The sequence below is a fragment of the Acinonyx jubatus genome, chromosome E1, assembly GCF_027475565.1.
Source record: "Acinonyx jubatus isolate Ajub_Pintada_27869175 chromosome E1, VMU_Ajub_asm_v1.0, whole genome shotgun sequence".
NCBI lineage: Eukaryota > Metazoa > Chordata > Mammalia > Carnivora > Felidae > Acinonyx > Acinonyx jubatus.
The window spans coordinates 38,462,314-38,489,689 of record NC_069397.1 but is presented as its reverse complement, the minus strand read 5'-3'; the positions used below and the strand labels follow the sequence as shown (position 1 = coordinate 38,489,689).

The following is a 27,376-nucleotide window of genomic DNA, read 5'->3' as shown; positions in this document are numbered from 1 at the left end:
TAGCAAACCATGTAGCTGGCAAAAGTGGGGCAGTTTACTGGAGTCTAGCGATTTGAATTCTTTCCTAGAAGCAGCACTATGAATAAATGTTAAATTAATACCTGGGTAATACTCCTGTGCTGTTTTAGATTTTTTTTCTTTCTACATATTAATGTTTTTAAAAAATACTTTAATTTCTTACAAATGTGTATTTTCTTCCAGTCAATGCTGCAGACAACAAACAAAGGGACCCAAAAATGTCTTGTATTAGAGTCACAATTGACCCGTAAGTCTCTTGCATGGTCTTTTGTTTTGTTATAGCTCATTGTTACTGTTAGTTGCATTTGCTTTGCCTTATACTAACATTGGCTTTCCCACGCCCCCCCCCTTACTTGCAAAAGTACAGAAAAGCAGAATATTACAATGAACAATCTGTGATAACTACCACCCAGATCCAACAGTTATCAATACTTTGCTATATTTGCTTCATCTGTATTTTTTCTAAGTCATTTCAACATAAATTACAGACATTATGACACTTCATCCCTAAGTATTTCAGTAAGCATCTCCAATAAATGCTCTGTCTAAGCATTCTGGAATCTAGAGCTTTTTCTTCTCATGATGCTATTCAAGTAGGAAACCAGCAGGTGGTGATAGAGAATAATTGGATCTAATGTTTCTGGTTATAAATGCTGGGTGTCCCTTTATGGATACACGGGTGCATGTTTCACCTTTTTATTAGCCTGCTCAGTTAATGGCTGTATTTTAGGTTCTTTGGAGGAAGTGTGTTAATGATGTATTTGACTGCTCCGAAGGACTTGATATCATAGTCTTTAAAAAAATGAGCTAGTTTTAGTCTTTTGTAGATAATATTAAGCACTACTCGGAATAAGATCCATAGTGTGTGTCTGGTTATACCTAAAATTGCACTATCTTCTGAGAATTAACATAAAGTAGCTAAGAGAGAAATAAGTCCAAATAAATTTTTACCATTTTATTGGCCAGCAGGGAAGTTTACAATTGCTAATGTTTTTCCCTTTCATATTTGTTTTGCAATGTGCTTTGTTGGGTGGGAAAGCTAAGCGTGCTAGGGACAGTACAGATGATCCTCTTCAAAGCAGTATAATAGGGGTGCCTGGGTGAGTCGGTTAAGCCACAGACTCTTGATTTTGGCTCAGGTCATGATCTGACAGTGGTAAGACCGAGCTCTGGAGCCCTGGAGCCCAGCGTCTGGTTCCACACATAGTGTGGAACCTACTTGGTATATTCTCTCTCTCCCTCTCTCTGCCTGTCTCCCGCTTATGTGTGCGCACTCTCTCTCTCTCTCTCTCTCTTTCAAAATAAAAAAATAAATAATTTTTAAAAAGCAAGCACTATAATAATATTGTTCCTGAATTTTGTCCTTTCCATTGGGCATAAATCATTTCCCTTTGTTTATCCTAACATTTTAAAATTTCATATTTTTTTAGCATTATCGCTGTCTGCCCAGGTGTTGGAAAAGGATTCATTCTTTTTTCCTCTTGGCTCCTATTACAGGAGTGTCAGGAACTAAGCATGATGGGAAAGGTAGTTCATGCTGAATTTCAGAAGATATATACATGAAGAAGAGTCAATGAAATTGAGACTTGTCAATTTATATATTTTAGAAATAATGATATTTAAATATGAAAATATTAAGCACTAGTTTACATCTGTTTTACAATAAAAGTTTCTTCTTTTCTTAGGGAAAACAATTTAATTAGTATATGGAATAATGGGAAAGGTATTCCTGTTGTTGAACACAAAGTTGAGAAGATGTATGTCCCAGCTCTCATCTTTGGACAGCTCCTAACTTCTAGTAACTATGATGATGATGAAAAGAAAGTAACAGGTAGAGTATTGAGGAAAATAAAGAACATATTGGTTGCTGAAAAAACACATCTTTTAAATGACTGTGGCATAAAAGTTAGAAATATTGGAATAAATCTCTATAATTGATTAACACTGACAGTGATAGCAAAGTATTTTACATTTATTTTCTCAGGTGGTCGAAATGGCTATGGGGCCAAATTGTGTAACATATTCAGTACCAAATTTACTGTGGAAACAGCCAGTAGAGAATACAAGAAAATGTTCAAACAGGCAAGTGAAGAAGTATTTTGTGCCTCCATTATAAATTGTACTTCAGTGGGGTGCCTGGGTGGCTCAGTTGGTTAAGTATCTGACTTAGGCTCAAGTCATGATCTTCTGGTTCATGAGTTTGAGCCTGGCATCGGGCTCCGTGCTAACAGCACAGAGCCTGCTTAGTATCCTCTCTCTCTGCCCCTCCCCTGCTCATTCTATCTCTTTCTCTCTCAAAAATAAATAAATAAACATTTAAAATAAATGAATAATACTTTAGCAATGTATAACAGCATTAATGGTTAGTTTAACTTAACAAAATTTATAAGCTATTAAATCATGGAAAATTATTCATGAACATATATTAGGTTATTTTTTAGGACTTATAAATTTGTGTTTAGTTCTAGTTCGTTGTGAAAAGACTTGAATTTTTTCTCTTTCCTATTTTTTACTTGACAGACGTGGATGGATAACATGGGAAGGGCTGGTGAGATGGAACTCAAGCCCTTCAATGGGGAAGATTATACATGTATTACCTTCCAACCTGATTTGTCCAAGTTTAAAATGCAAAGCCTAGACAAAGATATTGTTGCACTAATGGTCAGAAGAGCATATGATATTGCCGGATCCACTAAAGATGTCAAAGTGTTTCTCAATGGAAATAAGCTGCCAGTAAGTATTTTCTGGGGTGTTAAGGACAATGAAAGACTTTATATGGTCATCATCAGAGGCAACACTGATTTTTTTTTCTCATTTTATATATATATATATATATATATATATATATATATACATTTTTTTTTTCTCTTATCGCTTCTTGGATACACTCCTGAAAAGAAAACAGTATGCCACATCTTTTTACCTAGCTCTTTTAAATTCACTAAAGGAAATGTCATTCTCAAACGGTCTCCTAAATAAATCCTTTTGTGCCCTTTAAGACCACTCTCTTATGCCCATTAGTGAACATTATTTCACTGGTTTTGAAAAATCCTCATGGTCTATCATTGAATACTTTTTACAACTTTTTTCTAATACCATAACTTTTAATTCCTGTGCAGGTAAAAGGATTCCGTAGCTATGTAGATATGTATTTGAAGGATAAGGTAGATGAAACTGGCAATCCGTTGAAAATTATCCATGAACAAGTAAACCCCAGGTGGGAAGTATGCTTAACAATGAGTGAAAAAGGCTTTCAGCAAATTAGCTTTGTCAACAGCATTGCTACTTCCAAGGTAATTTTATTTTTGTATTAATCATGATTTATCTTTACACAGAAGTGTTACTCTTTTATATAAAATGAATTTGAATATTTGGCTACCTTGGCGTAAAGAGAGCTAAATTAAATTGTTTTCAATATTTGGTCATTATTATAATTTTGAGGATCCTAAGCTTTACAATTTGGTATTTTTCCCCATAGGGTGGCAGACATGTTGATTATATAGCTGATCAGATTGTGACTAAACTTGTTGAGGTTGTTAAAAAGAAGAACAAGGGTGGTGTTGCAGTAAAAGCACATCAGGTATGGTATTTTAGCCTGTTTTGTTTTTTTTTTCTTCTTCTAAAGACAAGAAGAGAAGGGCTATAAAAAACCTAAGTTTTTAGTGATGTAATGTCAACTTTTTCTGCAGGTGAAAAATCACATGTGGATTTTTGTGAATGCCTTAATTGAAAACCCAACCTTTGATTCTCAGACAAAAGAGAATATGACTTTACAAGTCAAGAGCTTTGGATCAACCTGCCATTTAAGTGAAAAATTCATCAAAGCTGTGAGTACTTAGACGGATATAAGAAATAGAAGCACCTTGCTTTATTGTCCATTGCCCTTCCCAGCCCTGCAAAAACGAAGATTCCTCCCACAGGTCTTCTGCCTCTGAAAAGGAAATAAAAAATAGCTTTCACCTCACTGGTCTTACTACAGCCTTAGTTACCATCCATATGCTTAAATTTCCCCATTACATACCACCATTTCGTTTAGATCACTTCTGAATTCAGCCCATTTAACTGCTTACCAAACATTGAATGCCTAAAGTTGCCTCTCAGTTGACACCTACAAAATTGACTCCGTTTTCTTTATACTCACTGACCTCTATACAAAGAGCTTCCCCAAAAACAAAATTATTTCCTGTTTTAGTAAAAGGCTCCAACTAAACACTAGGTTGCATAAACAAAGGTGGGAGCCTTCTCTTTACCCCCCTGCCTTGTCTCTAATCCAACCAGTAAGGTATCCATCTTTGGGGTACCTCAATAGCTTCTCACTATCATCTCTTTTCTGTATTACTATAATAGATTTTTGATGTTTATAACATTTCAGTCCTTTTTTTGTGTGCTCTTGAGTAATCAAAAACAGTTCAAATTCTTTAATGTGGCCTATAAGACCCTGACATCTCCAACCTCACCTCAGTGCAACTTTTTCCTATGTTACCTAAGCTTCATCCTACTGGCTTCAAATTACTCAAAAGCGTTAGTACTCTTCCTTCCTTACAGCTTTTTCACATGGTAATCCTGCCTGGAATGCTCTTACTTAGCTAACTACTTTAGATCTTCAATATCATTTCCTTAGGAAAGCCTTTACTTTCTACTCTTCTCCCCAACTAAGTTGGTTCCATTACAACAGTGGACATACATTATTAGATATAGCACACTTTTCACTTATCCATTACACTCATCACTCTTATAATTTCTCATTTTATTTCCATCTTCCTTGTTGTATCTTAAAGTCCATGAGGACAAGGACCATGACCAATTTGTTTTAACCGCTAGATCTCCAACATGGATCTCAGTGCCTAGCACAATGTTAAGTGTGTAGTCAGTATATATTTATGGAATGAATGAGCCCAAAGGAACCAGTTCCCTCAGTTATGATAACCTAAGACAGGAAGAGCTGTCATCCTCTGTCTGGAAATTATTTTTTTGCCTCTTTTTAAATGTTGAATTATTTTTATTTTTATTTTTATAGGCGCTCACTTGTATTCTAGAGTTCTGACAGAACTCTTCTTCCCTAACATGAATCTTCTCATTTTCAGGCAATTGGTTGTGGTATTGTAGAAAGCATACTAAACTGGGTGAAGTTTAAAGCCCAAGTCCAGTTAAACAAGAAGTGTTCAGCTGTAAAACATAACAGGATCAAGGGAATTCCCAAACTCGATGATGCCAATGATGCAGGTACACAACTAATAATGTTTCCAAACTTCAAAACTTTTGGTTCAGTTATTTGTTTTACTCATTAACAGCATTCCCTCTGACATGTAATATTCAATGGAATATTTTTACTTGGTTAAAAATCAACCAATTTGGGGCGCCTGACTGGCTCAGTCAGAAGAGCATGCGACTTTTGATCTCAGGGTCCTAAGTTTGAGCCCCACACTGGGTGGAGATTTACTTATTAAATAAATAAGTTAACTAACTAACTTTATAAAAAGGCATCACTTTAAAAAAAAATCAGCCAATTCCCTGTTATTGAACATTTAGATCATTTCTAATTTTTGGCTATTACAGTAAGGTTGAGATGACTATTAAGAGTATAAAATAAGAATATCTATATAGTGATCTATTACCTAATGTAGAGGAGGAAAAAGTTTTCCTCAGCTCTCTTAAGTCCCTGGCTGGGTCTGAAAATTAAACTGATAAAGACAGGTTAATAGATGAAAAGCATACAAATTTATTTAATATAAATTGTACTGGACACAGGAGCTTTGGGTCTTCGTAGGAAAATGAAGACCCAAAGAAATGGTTAAACCTGAGGGGTTTTTTTACGTTAGGTTTGAGGAAGAGTGAAAAGATATGATAAGGGCAAAGAGTATGAACTAAGTATAGTAAATGGGGAGGAAGCTCCGTGAGGCCTGTTCGTTCAGATTCTTTTCAGTGTCACTCTGGGAGATAAGAATGTTCCCTCCGTCTCTGGTATATGGAGGGCACCTCTCACATGAGGGTTTCATGATCTGTTTCAATTCAGCTTAAAATATTCAATATGCCACGTGCCCTATTTTGGTGTATTATGTTCTGAACCCCATCACTAACATTTTTTAACATAATATATCAAATGAATGTTCTATAATAGTATAAATATCATGCGAAATGAGTCTAAGAGGGATGCCTGACTGACTCACTCAGTGGAGTGTGTGACTCTTGGTCTCAGGGTTGTGAGTTCAGGCCCCATGTTGGGTGTGGAGATTACTTTAAAATCTTTTTTAAAAAGAAAAAGAAATTAGTCTAAGAAACTAGGACTTTTTTTTTACTCTGAACTTTAGTTCTAATATAGATCTACTTATTAGTGTTTTATCATAAAACTATTAATAGCACATCTGAGTTAGTATATTTGAGGTTCAACTAAATGTGCCAAGAATTTAATTTGTGTATTTTTATTTTAGGGGGTCGAAACTCCAATGAGTGTACACTTATCCTGACTGAGGGAGACTCAGCTAAAACTTTGGCTGTTTCGGGCCTTGGTGTGGTTGGGAGAGACAAATATGGGGTTTTCCCACTTAGAGGAAAAATACTCAATGTTCGAGAAGCTTCTCATAAACAGGTAGAACCATCTTTAGAATCTAAATCCAGTTTTATAATGCAGGATTTTATGCTCATATTTCATTCCTTCACTGGCATTTTGAAATATATTTCAGATAGTTTATTATTATCTTAAGAAATTGGGTACATTGTAGCATATCTTAACAGATCTTTCTGACTTTACCTAATGTATAGGCTAATAACTGAAAATACTGAAGCTCAAGAAAACCCAGACAATATATAGTGTCCTATTTCTTTGTTCTTTTCAAATTTATAAACAAAACATTACCTTTTTTTGGTATATGTCTATTTCAGATCATGGAAAATGCTGAAATTAACAATATCATCAAGATTGTGGGTCTTCAGTACAAGAAAAACTATGAAGATGAAGATTCATTGAAGACTCTTCGTTATGGGAAGATAATGATTATGACAGATCAGGTCAGAATTGCTTTCAAATATTTTAGATTGTTAATACTAAATTAAACATGCCTTACGGTTATGGCTTTCCTCCTATGTAAGGAAACTACTTAACTTGGAGCTATAATCATCACATATATATATTACATACTAAGTGAGCAGATTTTCTTTTTTTTAATCCCCATAGAAAAATTTTTGAGAAATTACCAGTAGGTCGATCATTTGTTTTTGGTCTCAGAATAATTCTTTTGTGTTTTGGCTTTCCAAATATTTCTAGGACCAAGATGGTTCCCATATCAAAGGCTTGCTGATTAATTTTATCCATCACAACTGGCCCTCTCTTTTGCGACACCGTTTTCTGGAAGAATTTATCACTCCTATTGTAAAGGTATATTAACTTCTAAATTACTATAATGGATATTTTAAGGCTCTAGTCAACCCTTTATATGCTTATAAGCCCAGTGGTGGACAGTATACAGGGGACCTAGGAGTATACAAAACCATAGCAATATCTTCTTTACCACAGGTGTCTAAAAACAAGCAAGAAATGGCATTCTATAGCCTTCCTGAATTTGAAGAATGGAAGAGTTCTACACCAAATCATAAAAAATGGAAAGTCAAGTACTACAAAGGTTTGTAAGAAAACCCGTATAGAACTTCTTATTTTGTTATATACCGTTGTACAAGATTATATGGAGTAACTTGGTATTCTTGGCTGTATAGGTTTGGGCACGAGCACATCAAAAGAGGCTAAGGAATACTTTGCAGATATGAAAAGACATCGTATTCAATTCAAATATTCCGGTCCTGAAGATGATGCCGCCATCAGCCTGGTCAGTTTGAGTTCTGTTTCATACATACATTCTGGTTTTGTAAATCACTACTTTAGCTAGTCAATTGAAACATAAATTTTTATATAATAGAATATTTTATAGACTATGGAATGTTTTTGGTAAGCATATCTTAGAGAAAGGGACCATATGTTTGCTTAGTTTGTATACAAGAGATATTTTAGAACCTATTCATATCAGTTTTTTCTAATTTGTAGGCCTTTAGCAAGAAACAGATAGATGATCGAAAGGAATGGTTAACTCATTTCATGGAGGACAGAAGGCAACGGAAGTTACTTGGCCTTCCTGAGGTAAAAAAAAATCTTACATATCCTACAAAATGATGACTAGTTAAAATTTAATAATGGATAACTATATAAATGTGATTGTTTAGACTACTACATAAATGTTTGGGGCCTGAAAGAAATTGCAAAAGCAATGCACTTTTTCCTAATTGTGTAGCAATTACATTGGCTTTATCTTTAAAACCTGTAAAATATGTCTGCATAATTCTGTATCTTTGAGAGACTTAAGAATTATCATAGAAATACTATGCTGACAATAGCCAAATTATGGAAAGAGCCTAAATGTCCATCAACTGATGAATGGATAAAGAAATTGTGGTTTATATACACAATGGAGTACTACGTGGCAATGAGAAAGAATGAAATATGGCCCTTTGTAGCAACGTGGATGGAACTGGAGAGTGTTATGCTAAGTGAAATAAGCCATACAGAGAAAGACAGATACCATATGTTTTCACTCTTAATGTGGATCCTGAGAAACTTAACAGAAACCCATGGGGGAGGGGAAGAAAAAAAAAAAAAAGGTTAGAGTGGGAGAGAGCCAAAGCATAAGAGACTCTTAAAAACTGTGAACAGGGGCGCCTGGGTGGCGCAGTCGGTTAAGCGTCCGACTTCAGCCAGGTCACGATCTCGCGGTCCGTGAGTTCGAGCCCCGCATCGGACTCTGGGCTGATGACTCGGAGCCTGGAGCCTGTTTCCGATTCTGTGCCTCCCTCTCTCTCTGCCCCTCCCCCGTTCATGCTCTGTCTCTGTCTGTCCCAAAAATAAATAAAAAACGTTGAAAAAAAACTTTTAAAATTAAAAAAAAAAAAACTGTGAACAAACTGAGGGTTGATGGGGGGTTGGGAGGGAGGGGAGGGTGGGTGATGGGTATTGAGGAGAGCACCTTTTGGGATGAGCACTGGGTGTTGTATGGAAACCAATTTGGCAATAAATTTCATATATTGAAAAAAAAATAATATGCTGAAAGATTTTTTTGGTGTTAAATATTGTTAAGACCAGTGATCTTTTTTTTTTTTAATCTTTTTTATTTTAAACTAGATCATTTAATACTCTCTTTGGTCCCTCAGGATTACTTGTATGGGCAAACTACCACATATCTGACATACAATGACTTCATAAACAAGGAACTTATCCTGTTCTCAAATTCTGATAACGAGAGATCTATTCCATCTATGGTGGATGGTGAGTTCCAATTCATTAGCGTGTTTCTATCATACTCAGAAATCAATGTCCAGAAATGGCTAAACTGAGGATACTAATATTTGCACTTCTTTCATTTTGAAGGTTTGAAACCAGGTCAAAGAAAGGTTTTGTTTACCTGTTTCAAACGGAATGACAAGCGAGAGGTGAAGGTTGCTCAGTTAGCTGGGTCAGTGGCTGAGATGTCCTCTTATCATCATGGTGAGGTAAACACACAATCCATAATGTTTCCAGAAAGCATTATAACAGTAATACCTGTAATATCATTTTCCAAACACTTAATGAGAGTACTTAGTGATATGAACACTGGTTCATCCACAGTAGAGGACAATTTGCTGAAATCTGTCAAATTATGAATGTGTTTACCCTTGGACCTAACAAATCTATTTCCAAAAATAATATCCTGATAGGTTACTCATAAATCTGCAAGGATCAATATTCAAAGATATTTAGTGATGTTTAATATAACTGATTCTAAAATTTAGACATCGAGGGGTGCCTGGGTGGCTCGGTCGGTTAAGCGTCCGACTTTGGCTCAGGTCATGATCTCACGGTCTGAGTTCGAGCCCCACGTCGGGCTCTGTGCTGACAGCTCAGAGCCTGGAGCCTGTTTCAGATTCTGTGTCTCCCTCTCTCTGACCCTCCCCCGTTCATGCTCTGTCTCTCTCTGTCTCAAAAATAAATAAACGTTATTAAAAAAAATTTTTTTTTTTTTTTAATTTAGACATCAAAAATGGCTATCAATTGGCAAATTGTTTTAGATTGTGACACATCTATGCCTGGGGTCAATGATATAACTGAAGTAAATCTGTGTGTACTAACGCTGAGAATATCCAGCCCATTGTCTGTGCAGAGAAAAAGCCAAAACAATACCTTAAGCAAAATGTCTACAAGGGTGTCCTCCCAGTTGTTAACTTTGGTTATCCCTGTCAATTGAAAAGGACAACTGTTCAATTTTTTATATGTCTGAATTGTTTGACTTTACACAAACATATTCCTTTTTATAGATTTTGTGATTAAATTCCATTTTTGCATTCACCATATGTATACATATTTTTAATGTTATTAGTTTTTGAGAGAGCAAGCAGGTGAGCGGCGGGGTGGTAGGGGAAAGCCATGGAAAGAGGATCCGAAGCCCTCTCTACACTGACAGCAGTGAGCCTAATGCAGGGCTGGAACTCAGAAGCCATGAGATCATGACCTCTCCTGAAGTTGGACACTCAACCCAGGCACCCATGCATTCAATGTTTTATTTATTCTTGAGAGAGAAACAGAGGCAGAGCATGAGTGGGGGAGGGGCAGACAGAAAGGGAGGCATAGAATCCAAAGCAGCCTCCAGGCTCTGAGCTGTCAGCACAGAGCATGATGCGGGGCTCAAACTAACGAGCCACAAGACCATAACCTGAGCTGAAGTCAGATGCTTAACCAACTGAGCTATCCACGTGCCACATTTTCTAGTACTTTAAAATGTAATGATTGTCTTGCTTGTCACTTTCAATCAAAATGTTCACACAACAAACATTTGTTGAATGCTTACCATGCACCAGGTATATATTTAAAAATCAAAGGGGCGCCTGGGTGGCGCAGTCGGTTAAGCGTCCGACTTTAGCCAGGTCACGATCTCGCGGTCGGTGAGTTCGAGCCCCGCATCGGGCTCTGAGTTGATAGCTCAGAGCCTGGAGCCTGTTTCCGATTCTGTGTCTCCCTCTCTCTCTGCCCCTCCCCCGTTCATGCTCTGTCTCTCTCTGTCCCAAAAATAAATAAACGTTGAAGAAAAAAAAAATTTTTTTTTTTAAATATATTAAAAAAAAAATCAAATATGTTCTTCAAAGTATAATCACAATTTAACCAGAGGGCCAACACGCATTCATGCAACTATAGAATAAAGTGATGCATGCTAGAATAGAAATGAGCAAAGTGTTGTAACACAAAGGTGGAAATATTTCATTCTGCTGAGGGTGAAGAGAAGAGCTATGCCTTCAAGGTTAAGTAGGACTTGATAAAAACTATTAGAAGGCAAGAGCCCTCAACTTGGAGCCGGAAGTCTTAGGTTTAGGTACGTCTGCCATGTATTTATCTGGGAAGAATCAATAAACATCTATGCCTCATAAAACCGTACACAATTATAGTGAGGTTTAGTTATAATGATATTTTTATTATTAAGAGCCTACAGATCAGATTAATGAATCTTTTTCCACCTCCAGATGTCACTAATGATGACCATTATCAATTTGGCTCAGAATTTTGTGGGTAGCAATAATCTGAACCTCTTGCAACCCATTGGTCAGTTTGGTACCAGGCTGCATGGTGGTAAGGATTCTGCTAGTCCTCGATACATCTTCACAATGCTCAGGTGGGTATGCTTTCAATTTCTAGTGAATTGCCATTTCTAATTTTGAAATAATTAGTTGGCCAAAAATATATAAATTCAGTTAATCAGAAAATGTGCTTTTGATGTAAATGCTTAGAGTATTAATTTTTTTAACTAGCTCATTAAAGTTTATGCTACTCTTTATGATCAGTAGAAAGTCTAAATTCTATTTCAGTTTGACAGCCATGCCTTTGAATTTCTTAGTTGTTTCCTTGCCAAACTAAATGTTTTTACTTCCGTCTCTTATGTTTTCTTCTCTTTCATCCTATTGAGCAGTGGTTCTCAACCAGGATAGATTTTTGCACTGCCACCCCATCTCCCAGAAGACATAGTAGTGTCTGGAGACATTTTTGATTGTCATGACTAGGACAGCTGTGCCATCTAGAAGGCAGTGGCCAGAGATACACCCTATGATGCATAGGACAGTCCCCCACAGCAAAAAATAATCTGACCCATAATGTCAATGCGCAGGTTGAGAAACCGTGCTGTGGACTTGGGGTTAGAGTAAAGAGTTTAATTCCTCTGAAATACCACAGCTGAAATCTTACTTCCTTTCTAAGTCTATGGAAAGTACACTATGAATGGTCGATTTTCAGCTGTCACCTTATTTAACCTTTCAGCAGCATTGGATACTTAATCACTTCATCCTCCTTGAAACTCTTCTTTATTTGGACTCTAAGACACTAGACTGTTGGCTTTCCTCATTCGTCTTCTTGGCTGGGTCTTTCTCATCTTCCCAGGCTCTAACTTCTGGCCTGCCCCCAAAGCTCCTTCATTAGCTCTCTTTCCACTAGCTACACTCAACTTCCTATCCATGGATGATATCCCATCCATCTAGACTCACAGTCCCAACCTGAATCTCGTAGAGCTGCCTACCCTCTCAAAATTTACTTCTTGGATGTCTTATAAGCATCTCAAACCGAAGTCCAAAACAAAATTCTTAGCCTTCCTGTCTCAGCAAATTGGATGCTATTGTTCTAATTCTCAGACTAAAAACCTTGTAGTCACCTTTTTTCACATTGGTATCCAATTCATCAGCAAATCCTATGGGTTTTGCATTAGAAAAATACTAAGGCATTCTGTTTACCTAAAGTATTTTAATATAGTCTACCATCCTTCTTTCATTCTTTATCCTTCATTCTTCATCCTTATAGTAGCCAGTTGATTTTTTTTAAATAGGCCACTCTGGTTCAGAACCTTCCAACTGCTTCGTTTAGAGCAAAATCTAAAGGACCTACATGATCTATGTGCCCACTCCCCATATGGTTTGATTCCATCTCATACTATTGCTGTTCCGAACACACCTGGCCTCTGCCTATACATAAATGTGCCAAGCACACCTTTCAGGGCCTTTAACTTACTGGTCCCTCTGCTTACACTACTCCTTCTCCAGATAACCACATGATGGCTCATTCTCTCAATTTCTTCTCTGCTCTAATATTATCCTTTCAGAACGTGTGACCGTTCCTTAGCACACTCAATCACTTTTACCTACTTTTTCTTTGTTCTTAGCATTTACCCCACCACCTGACAAAATGTATGTGCATTGTCTATCTCCCTGTAGTAGACTGTGAGCTCCTTAGAGACTTTATGTCTGCAGTGCCTAGCACATACAAAGTGCTCAATAAATACTGTTAAACAATTACTAGTCAGCAATTAAAGCCAACGTAATATGGAAGGTTTTATGCATAGATATGAGACAATACTTGTCCTTCACAAGTTAAGTATCAAAGCCAGTATTTTTATAAAATAACATTCTTTGATTGTTTTCTTTAGCCCTTTGGCTCGGTTGTTATTTCCACCAAAAGATGATCATACATTAAAGTTTTTATATGATGACAATCAACGTGTTGAACCTGAATGGTACATTCCTATTATACCCATGGTGCTGATAAATGGTGCTGAAGGAATCGGTACTGGGTGGTCCTGCAAAATCCCGAACTTTGATATTCGTGAAGTTGTAAATAATATCAGGCGTCTGATGGATGGAGAAGAACCTTTGCCAATGGTAACTATTCTGTGTGTAATCAGGATCCTTCGTTTTCACCTGGTTTCAATTCATCAGGCTATATGGTTAAAGAGGACACATCAAATTTATTTCATACTTTAATATTCATTAGATTTATTGTTTAATGCTGTGGGGATTTCTGTTTTTAGTGTCACATTTAGAAAACCTGTTCTTCTTTAAAATACCAATTTAGCTTCCGAGTTACAAGAACTTCAGGGGTACGATTGAAGAGCTGGCTCCAAATCAATATGTGATTAGTGGTGAAGTGGCTATTCTTAATTCCACAACCATTGAAATCTCAGAACTTCCCATCAGAACATGGACCCAGGTACGTAACTGTGGGGTTTTTTTCTTTGATTTTTATGATCAAGGAAACACTTTGTACTACAGCTTGTTAAATACTCATAAGCCTGTGTTTTACACACTTAACAAAAAGATTATTCTATCTTTCTTTAGACATATAAAGAACAGGTTCTAGAACCCATGTTGAATGGCACTGAGAAGACACCACCTCTCATAACCGATTATAGGGAATACCATACAGACACCACTGTGAAATTTGTTGTGAAGATGACTGAAGAGAAATTGGCAGAGGCAGAGAGAGTGGGACTACACAAAGTCTTCAAACTCCAAACTAGTCTCACATGCAACTCTATGGTATGTCTTATTTTATGAGAGATCCATATGTTTCGATTTGTATTAAAGATCCACCAGTTTTAAAAGGATATCCTAGAATACTTTTATATTTCCAAAGAATAAATTCATTTCTCTAAAACCATTAAAGTTTAGCCAATTTATCTGTTCTTGTCTCTAATCTTGTTTTTCTTTTCTAGGTGCTTTTTGACCATGTAGGATGTTTAAAGAAATATGACACAGTGTTGGATATTCTAAGAGACTTCTTTGAACTCAGGCTTAAATATTATGGATTAAGAAAAGAATGGCTACTAGGAATGCTTGGTGCTGAATCTGCTAAACTGAACAATCAGGCTCGCTTTATCTTAGAGAAAATAGATGGCAAAATAATCATTGGTATGTTTTTGGAATAATAACTGTCTATACAGTTATGCCAAACTTTAAACATTTTTAGAGAGAATAATAGTGGGGAGGGAGGGCAAAATCCATTTAGTTCAGCTGGTTACTTATACAAGCATTTATTTTAAATACCTAGGCATTTATAGTTTGAAAAAGATAGCTTTCTTAGACTATCTTGAGAAATCAATATTTAGTTCACATTTAGACAGAACAGAGAGCTAGAAAAAGTACCTGTGTAAAGAGAAGTTAGGTCTGTCTGATAGGGAAAAAAAGAGACTGGAAGGAAGATTATAAATGGCTTATATTACAAGTAAATTGTGTACTGAAGACTGAGTTATGTCTCAGAAATTTTTTTTTTAAAGACCTTCTAGAAGCACCTAAGTCAGGGTTTAAGTAACCAGGAAGTAAATAGTTTTGATAAAAGCTGGAGTATAAGGAAGATTAAAAGAAATAGCTCAACCCTGTCCAGGGCTAAGTAGGAAAGCTAGGTAACTAACTTATGGGTTATAGGAGCAAGTCCCAAAACATGGCAACTTGAGTTCCTTGTGATCACAGAATAATTTTCTGGTGGTACACAAAAATGTTTAACTTCATAGTTAAATGTTCAATTTCATGAATGTTTTTAAAACTAATAACACTAACTGTCAGCTCCCTGATTTCATAAGACTGTTGCTTAAGGCAAGGCTAAAATGAGTAATATTGGACATGACTCAAAGAAAACTAAAAGTAAAGGTTGTATTTAGATGAAATAATGTGACTATCCAGTCTTCTTGAGTATAAAAATGTGGAGGGCCTAAACATGTAATCTGTATCAAATTAATTAATAAAAGATGGCACTCAGAAATTCATTCTGAAATATCAGTAGCTAGTAATTCAATATCCCTCAAAGTGTAATAAATTGGCTGCAGTAGTCCTTGGAAGAGAAAAAGGAAATGGATGCAGCATGGAGAACCCAATGGTTGGGTTGGTGGCACTAAAAACTTGCCCAATGAAATGTTGAAACGTTAATAAGGGAGTATAATTGAGGTAGAGACTTATCAGAAATAAAGGTATGATTGTCTTCTATTCTTTTAAGAGTTATGATTAGGTCAGCAGTCTCATACATGATTTGACTGCCTGCCTTGTGGTAATTTACATCCACAGTGGTTTGGGGAGAAGACTTCTCTCTATACCAGGATATACAAATTTATGTAAGACAAAGACCATTTAATTTTTAGTTTTAATCTTTTGAATTAATATGGTACAACTCATGCTCAAACCCATTATCTATGTTTACTTTTATTTTAATAGAAAATAAGCCAAAGAAGGAATTAATTAAAGTTCTGATTCAGAGGGGTTATGATTCTGATCCTGTGAAGGCTTGGAAAGAAGCCCAGCAAAAGGTAATCTCTTGGTTAGCATTTTTCTATGTTATTAAAGACTGTGTATAATCTGTCTCTGTTCCACATGTCCTGTTAAAGCTACATTTTAATTCCTCCTTTAGGTACCAGATGAAGAAGAAAATGAAGAGAGTGACAATGAAAATGAAGCTGAAAAGGGTGACTCTGTAAAAGATTCTGGACCAACCTTCAACTACCTTCTTGATATGCCTCTTTGGTATCTCACCAAGGAAAAGAAGGATGAACTGTGCAAGCTGAGAAATGAAAAAGTGAGTTATTGGTAGAGGGTACATGCCGCTTAGTTGTTTTAGTAGTGAAAGTAAAAACTGCTTCATGAAAATTATGTGCTATTTATTTATGCCCATAAATTAACTCTTAAATTTCTGACTATCTTATGAAGGAACAAGAGCTAGAAACATTAAAGAGAAAGAGTCCATCGGATTTGTGGAAAGAAGACCTAGCTGCTTTTATTGAAGAGCTGGAGGTGTGTCGTTTATAATGTCTGCATTAGAGTTTTTATTTTTTTTTTTAATTATTTTTAAGGTTATTTATTTATTTTTGAGAGAGCAAGAGCGAGCATGGGAGAGGGGCAGAGAGAGGCAGGGAGAGAGAGAATCCCAAACAGGCTTTGCACTGTCAGCACAGAGCCCGATGTGGGGCTCAAACTCACAAACTGCGAGATCTTGACCTGAGCCGAATCAAGAGTCAGACGCTTAACAGATTGAGCCACCCAGGTGCCCCAAGAGTTATTATTAATGAAATAGTACACTCCAGCAGTATACCTCTTTGTCAAGAAATTTCACAATTGGCAAATAGAAAGGATATAAGAGGCAAAAGGAAACATTCCGAGATAACACATAAAAGAACGGATTGTTAGGATAAAGTAAATGATACTGGGAAGCATACTACCTAGAAGGTTTTGGACAAAGAGAGCAAAGGGCAAGAGCTGACTTCTGACTTATTGAGACTGAGAAGATAAAGAATTTAAATGTGTAAGAAGACCAACCCAGCCCCCCAAGTCAACCTAAAAGGACAAAGATATTTACCTTCAGGACTAGCTAATCAGTTTCAGAAGATACTTTGTTACCTAAATCTCACTAATTTGCTTTGTTTTCCAATATTATTTTAAGATAAGAAAAGCATTTCATAAACTAAGTTATAATGCTTACCGTGCAGTTTTATATTATTACACTTAGGTATGGATGTACAAGTAGAGTTCCACCCTTTCTCACTTCTTATTTAAGTTTGTAAATATGTATATATGTACCTATGTATTTTATCCCTAACCCAGTTTCCCCTTTTTATCTTCAGCAGTTTAAATGGTGGAATCAAGAGTAGAACCCAATCTTCTGTCTCCACACTTGTCAAAGTGGGCCTTAGTTATATATTCACTATTATTGGTGATATACTTAGTTGTACAGTTTACCACAAATTTACCTTAAGATGTGGGGTGCCTGGCTGGCTCAGTCAGAAGAACATGTGACTCTTGATCTTGAGGTCCTGAGTTCAAGCCCCACACTGGATTTAGAGATTGCATACATACATAAATTTTTAAAAAATTTTTATATTAAGATGTACAGATTGAAATCAGTTTGTTGCCTTTTATTCTATTCCTATAACTAGCCTAGATTTTGTATTGTCTTTGTTGGCTTATAAACTTGCTTTCTTTTACCCCTTTGTAGGCTGTTGAAACAAAGGAAAAACAAGAAGAACAAATAGGACTCCCTGGGAAAGGGGGGAAAGCAAAGGGGAAAAAAATACAGATGGCTGAAGTTTTGCCTTCTCCATGTGGGAAAAGAGTCATCCCCCGAGTGACCATAGAGATGAAAGCAGAGGCAGAAAAGAAAATTAAAAAGAAAATTAAGGTAATACTCTTGAAAAGTTATACACTAAAATACTTGAAACATATTTCAACTTAAAATTGAATAAATGATATTATAAAATTTCTAAGCCCATAATTTGTAAGTTATCCTATATTTAATCAAAACTTGTCTTTCCTGTGAACCTAATTTTTTTTTTTTTTTTTGGTGTTTAAGTATCTTGAAAAAGTCATGCCCATACCTTTTTTTATAGCTCTTAACCAAAACTTAAAGAAAAAAAATCGCTCTTTGACTAGATATATATTTGTATATTTGACCTTACATTATTCCAAATAATAAGTTGACAGAACTTGACCATCTTTGTCTTGCTCTCTTTTATTAGAGTGAAAACACTGAAGGGAGCCCTCAAGAGGATGGTATGGAACTAGAAGGTCTGAAACAAAGGTTGGAGAAGAAACAGAAAAGAGAACCAGGTATTAAAACATTTTAAGTAAAATGTATAGAGTTGAGATTAAATTTTGTCTGTTACCTAGTATATTCCGCATACATGTTCAGTACTAACATGATGGAGGACTATGTCTGAAGTGTACTTGAACCCCCTAACACTGTCCTTGGATTTGATTTATTTTAGAAGAGATCATTTTGAAATAATTCGTTAATTTGGCAACTTGAATTCCTTAGTTGGGAATCTAAAGAAAACACACTCAGTTTATTAGATTTCACTTTCTAGCCAGTTAAAAGGCCCTGATATATATTATATAAAGCTTCTTGAGAACAGTGAGCACATCTTAGTCATGTTTGTATTACCCCTATAGTTGAATACCTATAACCACGTCTGGGTTATAAGTAGCACCCAGCAAATTAAATTTAAGAATTTTACTACACAGGGACACCCGGGTGGCTCAGTTGGTTAAGCGTCCAGCTTAGGCTCAGGTCATGTCACAGTTTGTGGGTTCGAGCCCCGCATTGGGCCCTGTGCTGACAGCGCAGACCCTGTGTCTTCCACCCGCCCCCCACCCCTCTCTCTGCCCCTTCCCAGCTTGTGTGCTCTCTCTCTCTCTCTCTCTCTCTCTCTCTCAAAAATATATATTTTTTTAAAAAGAATTTTACTAGCCATTTGATTATGCCCTCACTGAGTATCTACTTTTTTTAACTTCTTCATTAAGATATTCACATATCAGGGGCGCCTGGTGGCTCAGTCGGTTAAGTGACCGACTTCAGCTCAGGTCATGATCTCACAGTTTGTGGGTTCGAGCCCCGCATCGGGCTCTGTGCTGACAGCTTGGAGCCTGGAGCCTGCTTCGGATTCTGTGTCTCCCTCTCTCTCTGTTCCTCCCCCGCTCACACTCTCTCTCTCTCTCTCTCTCTCTCAAAAATAAATAAAGATTAAAAAAAATTAAGAAAAAAAATTCACATATCAAATTCATCCATTTAAAGTATACCTTCAATCATTTCAGTATACTCAACAGTTTTAAAACACTTTTTTGTCCCAAAAAGAAACACTTTACCCATTAATGGTCACTCTCTCTGTTTCCTCCCAATTTCCCCTCCCCCTATACAATCATTAATCTACTTTCTGTCTCTAGATTTACTTACTCTGGACATTTCATATGAATGGAATCATATAATATGTGGTCTATTGTGCCTGGCTTTTTTCACTTAGCATACTTTCAAGGGTGGTCCATGTAGTAACATGTATCAATACTTCATTCTTTTTTATTGTCAAATAGTATTTCATAGTATGGATATACATTTTATTTGTTCATTGGTTGATAGGTATCTGACTTGTTTCCACTTTTTGGGTATTGTGAACACTGCTATGAACATTCATATATAAGTATTTATGTGGACTTCATGGGTTTGTTTGTTTTTAAGTAGGCTCCACGCTGGGTGTGGAGCCCAACCCAGGGGTTTGTACTCACAACTCTGACATCAAGAACTGAGCTGAGATCAGGAGTCAGGTGCTTAACTGACTGAGCCACCCAGGTGCCCCCGTGGACTTAATGTTTTGATTTCTTTTGGATAGATATGTAGGAGTGGAATCGTGTGGGGTGATAGGATTTTTTATGTTTAACATTTTAAAGAACCCTCTGCACTGTTTTTCAGAGCAGCTGCACCATTTTACATTCCTTCCAGCAATGTAGAAGGGTTCCAGTTTCTCCACATCTTCACCAACACTGTTAATTCATTGTCACTCTTTTTCATTCTAGCCATGCTAGTGGATATGAAGTGGTTATCTCACTGTGGTTTTGGTTTGCATTTCCCTATTAGCTAATGATTGAGTTGAGTATCTTTTCATGTTGCTTGTTGGCCTTTTATATTTCTTTGGAAAAATACCTATTCAGACCCTTGGCCCATTTTTTAAAAATCTTTTTTCTTAATGTTTATTGAGAGAGAGAGAGAATATGAGCAGGGAAGGGGCAGAGAGAGAGGGAGACCCAGAATCTGAAATAGGCTCCAGGCTCTGAGCTGTCAGCACAGAGCCCACCTAGGGGCTCAAACTCCCCGCAAGATCATGACCTGGGCCGAAGTCGGATACCCAACCAACTGAACCACCTAAGTGCCCCTTTATTTTTATTAAAAAAAAAAATTTTTTTTTAATGTTTATTTATTTTTGAGAGAGACAGAGCACAAGCAGGGGAGGGGCAGAGAGAGAAAGGGAGACACAGAATCTGAAGCAGGCTCCAGGCTTTGAGCTGTCAGCACAGAGCCCAACGCGGGGCTCGAACTCACGAACTACAAGAACATGACCTGAGCCCGAAGTCAGTTGCTTAACTGACTGAACCACCCAGGCACCCACCCCCCCAAAATTTTTTTTAATGTTTATTTATTTTTGAGAGAGAGAGAGTGTGACAGAGTGTGGGGGTGAGGTGGGGGGCAGAGTGAGAGAGAGACACAGAATCTGAAGCAGGCTCAAGGCTCTGTGCTGTCAGCACAGAGCCCGATGTGGGGCTCAAACTCACGAACTGCCATATCATGACCTGAGCTAAAGTTCAACACTTAACTGACTGAGCCACCCAGGCAGTCTGCCCATTTTTTTAATTGAGTTGTCTTTTATTGTTGTTGAGTTTATTGTAAGATTTCTTTATGTATTCTAGATGCCAGTCCTTTATCAGATACATAATTCTCAAATATTTTCTCCTATAGATTATTTTTTTTATTTTCTTGATGATGTCCTTTGAAGCACAAGTTTTGTTTTTTTTTTTTAACTTTTCAACCTCTAAGAACAGTTTATTCTAGTTTTTTTAATTTAATTTATTTTTTTAATTTACATACAAGTTAGTTGGCATAGAGTACAACAATGATTTCAGGAGTAGATTCCTTAATGCCTCTTACCCATTTAGCCCATCCCCCCTCCCACAACCCCTCCAGTAACCCTCTGTTTGTTCTCCATATTTAAGAGTCTCTTATGTTTTGTCCCCCTCCCTGTTTTTATATTAGTTTTGCTTCCCTTCCCTTATGTTCATCTGTTTTGTATCTTAAAGTCCTCATATGATATTTGTCTTTTTTCAACTGACTAATTTCACTTAGCATAATACCTTCTCATTCCATCCTCATAGTTGCAAATGGCAAGATTTCATTCTTTTTGATTGCCAAATAAGACTAGGTGTGTCCCACACACACACACACCACATCTTCTTTATCCATTCATCCAGCGATGGACATTTGGGCTCTTTCCATACTTTGCCTATTGCTGATAGGAAGCACAAGTTTTTAATTGTGATGAAATCTAAGTTATCTTCTTTTTTTCCTTTTGTTGCTTGTGTTTTTGGTATCATATCTAATCTTTTGCCAAGTCCAAGGTCTTGAAGATTCACCCCTATGTTTTCTTCTAAGAGTTTTAGTTTTAGCTCTTACATTTAGGTCTCTGATGAATTGTGAATTAATTTTTGTATGTGGCGTTAGGAAGGAGTCCAACTTCATTCTTTTGCATGTGGATATCCAGTTGTCCCAGCACCATATTGAAAAACCTTTTTTCCCTTTTAAATTGTCTTCACCCTTGTCAAAAATCAGTTAGTCATAAATATTAAGGTTTATTTATGGATTCTCAACTCAATTCCATTGATTGATCTGTAAATCTAACCTTGACTATCTACTTTTTTTTTACTTTGAGATAGCATATGCGAGAGGGGGAGAGAGGCAGAGGGAGAGAGAGAATCTCAAGCAGGCTCCATGCTCAGTGTGGAGCCCGATATGGGGCTCAATCCCACAACCTGAGCATGACCTGAGCCAAAATCAAGATTCAGATGCTCAACCAACTAAGCCACCCAGGCGCCCCAAATATCTACTTTTAATAGATAATGTGTGCTCAGTTCTGTGGGGAATGAAAAGATGAATAAAACAGATGAAAACATCTTAGTATTAAACTAAAGAAGTAATAAAAGCATGCCAAATTGTGCAAAATTATATTAACTTTAAACCTAGCTAGCAGTCGGTTAGCACATAAAACCAACGAATCAGTTGAATGTTTTGAGCATTCATGTTCCCATTACTCTCAAATAATGTGAGGGCACAAGAAGTGGGAGAGCATGGTGTTTACCTTCAAGAGGTTTATCAAGAAAGTTAAAGCAATATATACTAGCCATTGTAGGAACTGAGAGAAAGGCGAGATCAGTGTGGGTGCATGTACATTGTAGAGGCTTTGTGAGAGAGGTAAAACTTGGGTTACAGTCCTGAAGACTGGATAAGATTTAGGTATTCTAGATTAGGAAAAGAAAAATGGGCATATAATATGCATGGGATAATGAGAAGACCTCAACGGGGGCCGAGGGGCACGCTTATATTGGGAAATAGTAAAAAAAAAAAACAGAACAAAAAAACTTAAACTAGATGACAGAGAGATAGAAAACCAGGTTGTTGGAGGATGCTGGATAAGATTAGATTCAACTAGGAAATCTGACGTAGATCGGTATACTGACAAGAATATGAAGGATGGTATAAGATCAGTGAGGGTGCTGCCCTTCTCCTCTTTGGGCCAGGACTAGTGACTTTAAACCTCCTTACTCAGCCATTAAACACCCTCAAGGTTTCATCCTAGCCATTCTTTTCTGTTTGAATTGTCTCCCTTGCCTTGACTTCAACAATAACCTTCTGTTGATCTTGCATCTATTCTTGCCCCTTTCCAATCACTATCCTGCAACCTGAGAGAACTTTTTAAAACTCAAATCTGGTTATATTGGTTCCCTGTTTAAAACAAAATCCTTGGGGTTCCTGAATGGCTTAATCCGTAGAGCATGCAGCTCTTGATCTTGAGGTCATGGGTTCAAGCCCCACATTGGATGTACAGCTTACTTAAATAAGTAATAAATAAAAATTTAAAAATTTAAAGGCTTAAGACCAGCCTCTCTCCCTGCAACTTCTGTTTTCTAGCCATAATGGATTTCTCTCATTTTCCTACATGTACTGTTTTCCCCACAGGTCCTTTGTACATGGTAGTTTCTGCGCTGTAATATTTCATTACCCACTTGCCTTCAACTAGTTCATTCTAAACTTGAGGTCTCAGCTCAAGCATTTCTTGGAACAGTCTTCTTATTTAAATACATACACACATGCCTCATACCCTACATAGACACATTATATTTATTTATGGGATTAGATGACCAAGCTATATAAGCTCAATAGGAAGAGGGACTATATCCGTTTCCATTCACCGTTGTATTCTCAATACTAGCACAGAGCTCAATAAATACTTGAAAGATGGATGGGTGGTAGATGGAGAAAAGTGTGGCTAAGAATATATGAAAGTGGTTAATTCCTATCTCCCTTCTAGGTACCAAGACAAAGAAGCAAACTACGTTGCCATTTAAACCAGTCAAAAAAGGAAAGAAGAGAAACCCCTGGTCTGATTCAGAATCAGATATGAGCAGTAATGAAAGTGACTTTGATGTTCCCCCACGAGAGATAGAGCCACGGAGAGCAGCAAGTAAGCACAAGCGAACAACATGCTAGATATGTTGCAAGATCTGGGCCAGTGTATTTCAGGGCACAAATCCCAGAAATTATTATATACTAGAGCGGTAATTACTAAGTTTTTAAAAAACTACAGCATCTTTTAGGATATTAAACTAAAGCTTAAATTTTCGTGAATTGTTATAGCAATCTGTGAATTACATATTTCTGTTCCCCTCTTTTATTCTTTGATGTATGTTTTTTATAGCAAAAACCAAATTTACAGTGGATTTGGATTCAGATGATGATTTCTCAGATTTTGATGAAAAAACTCAAGATGAGGATTTTGTCCCATCAGATGTTAGCCCAGTTAAGACCAAAACTTCCCCACCAGTGTAAGTATCTTCTCTAACATGAATCTTATCATCGTGATTGTTGTCAATAGTCAATGATACATTCTTTGACACATGTAGAATTGGTTGTCAGGATGTTGATGGTTTCTTCTTTATTCTAGACCTACTAACAAAGAACTGAAGCCACAGAAGAGTGCCACATCAGGTATGTATTTAATTAAAAGTAGTGAGATGTCTGCTTCACTGGGGCACTTGGGTCTAGTGGGTTCTAATCTGGACTACGTTATCCGAGTCCTGCCTTGGAAGATAAATGTGGGTTCTTGTTAGCATTGCGTTGATGTTGTTCATTAGGGTTAGTTTTGCACAGAAACAGGTTCTGTACTTAATATACTGAAAGTCATCACATGCTTGCTGGGTGCTAGAGGTACAAAAAATATCTGCTGATGAAGAATCCAGAAATTAGAACAAAGTTATAAGAGTATGTTTTAAATATTCTAGAAAAGTCACAGACTTGGTATTTAAATGGAAACTCAGAGAAGGAAATGGATTTTTGTGTGTTGCTTATATGTGCTATTTTCCTTTCCATTTGAAGTAATGGACCTTGATGCTGGTGGTGCCAAGGACAGTGTACCACCTTCTCTAGATTCTCCGGCTGCTGATTTCTCAGCTGAAACTGAAGTCATAAACCCTGTTTCTAAAAAGAAGGTAGCGGTGAAGAAGACAGCAGCAAAAAGTGAGCCTCAGTCTTTCAAAAGGGTTAATGTTATGATTAAGAAGCTGGCTACCACAAATGAATTCAATTTTTTATTCCCAAAAATTACTAGTAATATTGAAATTAAACCTTTCCCAAGTGAAAGCAAACATTTAGATCTTTGTAATCAAAACTGGTGGTCAGAAGGTCTAAAATCAGCATATATCTCAAAATGCCAGGTGTTATCTATCTCATTATCTATGACAGGGATAAGGTTTATAAACAGTTGCAAAGGTTTAATGTAAAACATACACCTATAAAAAAATTAGATGCTGAGGCTCCTAGATGGCTCAGTTGGTTAAGTGTTCCACTCTTGATCTCAGCTCAGGTCTTGATCTCAGGGTCATGAGTTCAAGCCCCGCCTAGTAAAATAGGAGCCTACTTAAAAATAGTTAAGAATAGTTTTGATTCTCTAATGTATTTTCAGCTCTATTAGATTTTTTCCTATGTTAAATGTAAGCATTCAACAGCTTGCTAAAAAAAGTCCACAGTAGAATAATCCATCTAGCGTGGACATGATGAATGCCTGTGTTGACTTGCAGGTCAGTCTTCCACCTCCACTGCAGGTGCCAAAAAAAGGGCTGCACCAAAAGGAACCAAAAAGGAGCCAGGCTTGAATTCTGATGTCTCTCAAAAGCCTGATCCTCCCAAAACCAAAAATCGCCGCAAAAGGAAGCCATCCACTTCTGATGATTCTGACTCTAATTTTGAGAAAATGATTTCTAAGACAGTCACAAGCAAGGTGAGTATTTATCCTAGTTTGTCTGTCTGCTATAGCTGTTTTAAAATGCATAATTAAGATTTGCTCTTAATCTGACACATTTTTAAGAAAATAAATTTAAATCTCCTAATCCATTTAGCTTTTACTTACTGTATCACAGCTACATTTAAAAATGTGCCACTTAGTCAATGAGAGACTAGCCTTAGATCTATTTCTTACTACTTATTAGAAGGTGGGAAACTTCTTGAATTATAGTCTGTTGATACAGTTTTTCCAGTGAAATGTTGCTGTCAGACTAACATTGTGCAAATTACATGGACTTCCTCTTGTAGAAATCCAAGGGGGAGAGTGAGGATTTCCATCTGGACTTAGACTCAGCTGTGGCTCCTCGGGCCAAATCTGGACGGGCAAAGAAACCTATAAAGTACCTCGAAGAATCAGATGAAGATGATCTGTTCTAAAATGTGATTATTTTAAGTAATGGTCTTATTGAGCCCAAGACTGATTTTAGAGTTACCTGAATCCCTTAATTTCCTCCCTTCTGAATTTCATTTGGGGAAGGTAGTTTTAATGCCGAATCATCAAAGTGAAGTGTGTAAAGCCCAAGTATCCCTTCCCTTTTTATAATACTGTCTAAATAGTGACCACCTCATGGGCATTGTTTTCTTCTCTGCTTTGTCTATGTTTTGACTGTCTTTTCTTTTGTCTTTAGAATCTGATTTTAAATTCTTCTGGACTCTAGAGATAGTTGTGTGGTCACTTCAGCATAATACAGTTTACTGACCATTCATTAAGCTGAAATTGTTATAAAAGTGTCTATTCTGCCTCCTTTCAATTTCCTACTTTCCGTAAATATGAGATAGAGCATGATTAATTCTGTTTTACCTTAAAATTTAGGTAATTTTCCATCAGATAGAATTTTATAGTTCTAATACAAATACTCCCCACTCAGCCTTTTATGTGCTGAATTTCTGCTCAAGCAATAAGAAAATTACTCATATTCTTTATATCCTTTTGAATATTAGCAGAGGCTGAAGAAAACACCTTGGCTGTGTCTATATAACCTCAACACAGTCAATAGGATGAAGAAAATTAGACCATAAGTTATGTGACTATCTCAGCTCTTGACTTGTCCCCTTGGGCTGTCTCCAAGTCCAAATCTCCCAAAGAACAAATATCTAGGGAGCACTGGATTGCAGAAAAGTGGAGGACAGCATTCAAAGATCTTCTATGAGTGCCATACTCAGGAGCAGTTATATCCACTTTGGGAAATCTCTATAATTTTCAACTTACAAACTTTTTAAGGCCTTTCTGCATTTTTACATGTTGTGTGACTTGAGTGGTGTTATCAATGTTTTTGTAAATATTTACTATGTTTTTCTATTTCACTTAATTTCAACAATTTTGTACTTTAATAAAATGTTCTAAACATTGCAACCCGTTGATTGATTGCCCCTTTTGGTGGGGGGGGGGCTTGCAATATACCCTTTACTTTACTCTAAAATATATCCCTCTTCACTTCCATTTGAGAACTATTCTGATCATGTGCTGATGTACCGACCTAACAGCCCCTGGCCGTGTGGTAACAGGTCTAAGAGATAGGCATCATGACCTAACCAAAGCCAATCAGGTTTTTTCCTGGGATTTTATACATGGGTACAAAGTTCTTCCATCTCCTTCATACTCAGAAGGCCTTGGCCCTACATCAGTAA

General features: G+C 36.8%; 1 protein-coding gene across 1 annotated transcript in view; it reads left to right on the top strand.

Moving 5' to 3' along the window:
- The window catches only part of TOP2A (DNA topoisomerase II alpha), a 28,633-nt gene extending 1,532 nt beyond the window's left edge, over positions 1-27,101 (top strand). The window contains exons 4-35 of the mRNA XM_015078581.3: positions 202-265; positions 1,704-1,849; positions 2,003-2,100; positions 2,539-2,751; positions 3,138-3,311; positions 3,497-3,598; positions 3,708-3,845; positions 5,103-5,241; positions 6,447-6,604; positions 6,898-7,023; positions 7,280-7,390; positions 7,529-7,634; positions 7,726-7,835; positions 8,051-8,143; positions 9,208-9,322; positions 9,425-9,546; positions 11,545-11,693; positions 13,488-13,719; positions 13,913-14,047; positions 14,176-14,376; positions 14,553-14,748; positions 16,042-16,133; positions 16,235-16,399; positions 16,531-16,614; positions 17,813-17,995; positions 18,333-18,423; positions 23,721-23,873; positions 24,108-24,234; positions 24,354-24,397; positions 24,785-24,925; positions 25,486-25,685; positions 25,997-27,101. Coding sequence (XP_014934067.1) covers positions 202-265; positions 1,704-1,849; positions 2,003-2,100; positions 2,539-2,751; positions 3,138-3,311; positions 3,497-3,598; positions 3,708-3,845; positions 5,103-5,241; positions 6,447-6,604; positions 6,898-7,023; positions 7,280-7,390; positions 7,529-7,634; positions 7,726-7,835; positions 8,051-8,143; positions 9,208-9,322; positions 9,425-9,546; positions 11,545-11,693; positions 13,488-13,719; positions 13,913-14,047; positions 14,176-14,376; positions 14,553-14,748; positions 16,042-16,133; positions 16,235-16,399; positions 16,531-16,614; positions 17,813-17,995; positions 18,333-18,423; positions 23,721-23,873; positions 24,108-24,234; positions 24,354-24,397; positions 24,785-24,925; positions 25,486-25,685; positions 25,997-26,125 — 4,337 coding nt within the window. The 3' untranslated portion in view covers positions 26,126-27,101. The remainder of the gene's footprint in view (positions 1-201; positions 266-1,703; positions 1,850-2,002; positions 2,101-2,538; positions 2,752-3,137; positions 3,312-3,496; positions 3,599-3,707; positions 3,846-5,102; positions 5,242-6,446; positions 6,605-6,897; positions 7,024-7,279; positions 7,391-7,528; positions 7,635-7,725; positions 7,836-8,050; positions 8,144-9,207; positions 9,323-9,424; positions 9,547-11,544; positions 11,694-13,487; positions 13,720-13,912; positions 14,048-14,175; positions 14,377-14,552; positions 14,749-16,041; positions 16,134-16,234; positions 16,400-16,530; positions 16,615-17,812; positions 17,996-18,332; positions 18,424-23,720; positions 23,874-24,107; positions 24,235-24,353; positions 24,398-24,784; positions 24,926-25,485; positions 25,686-25,996) is intronic.
- Positions 27,102-27,376: the final 275 nt, after the last annotated feature.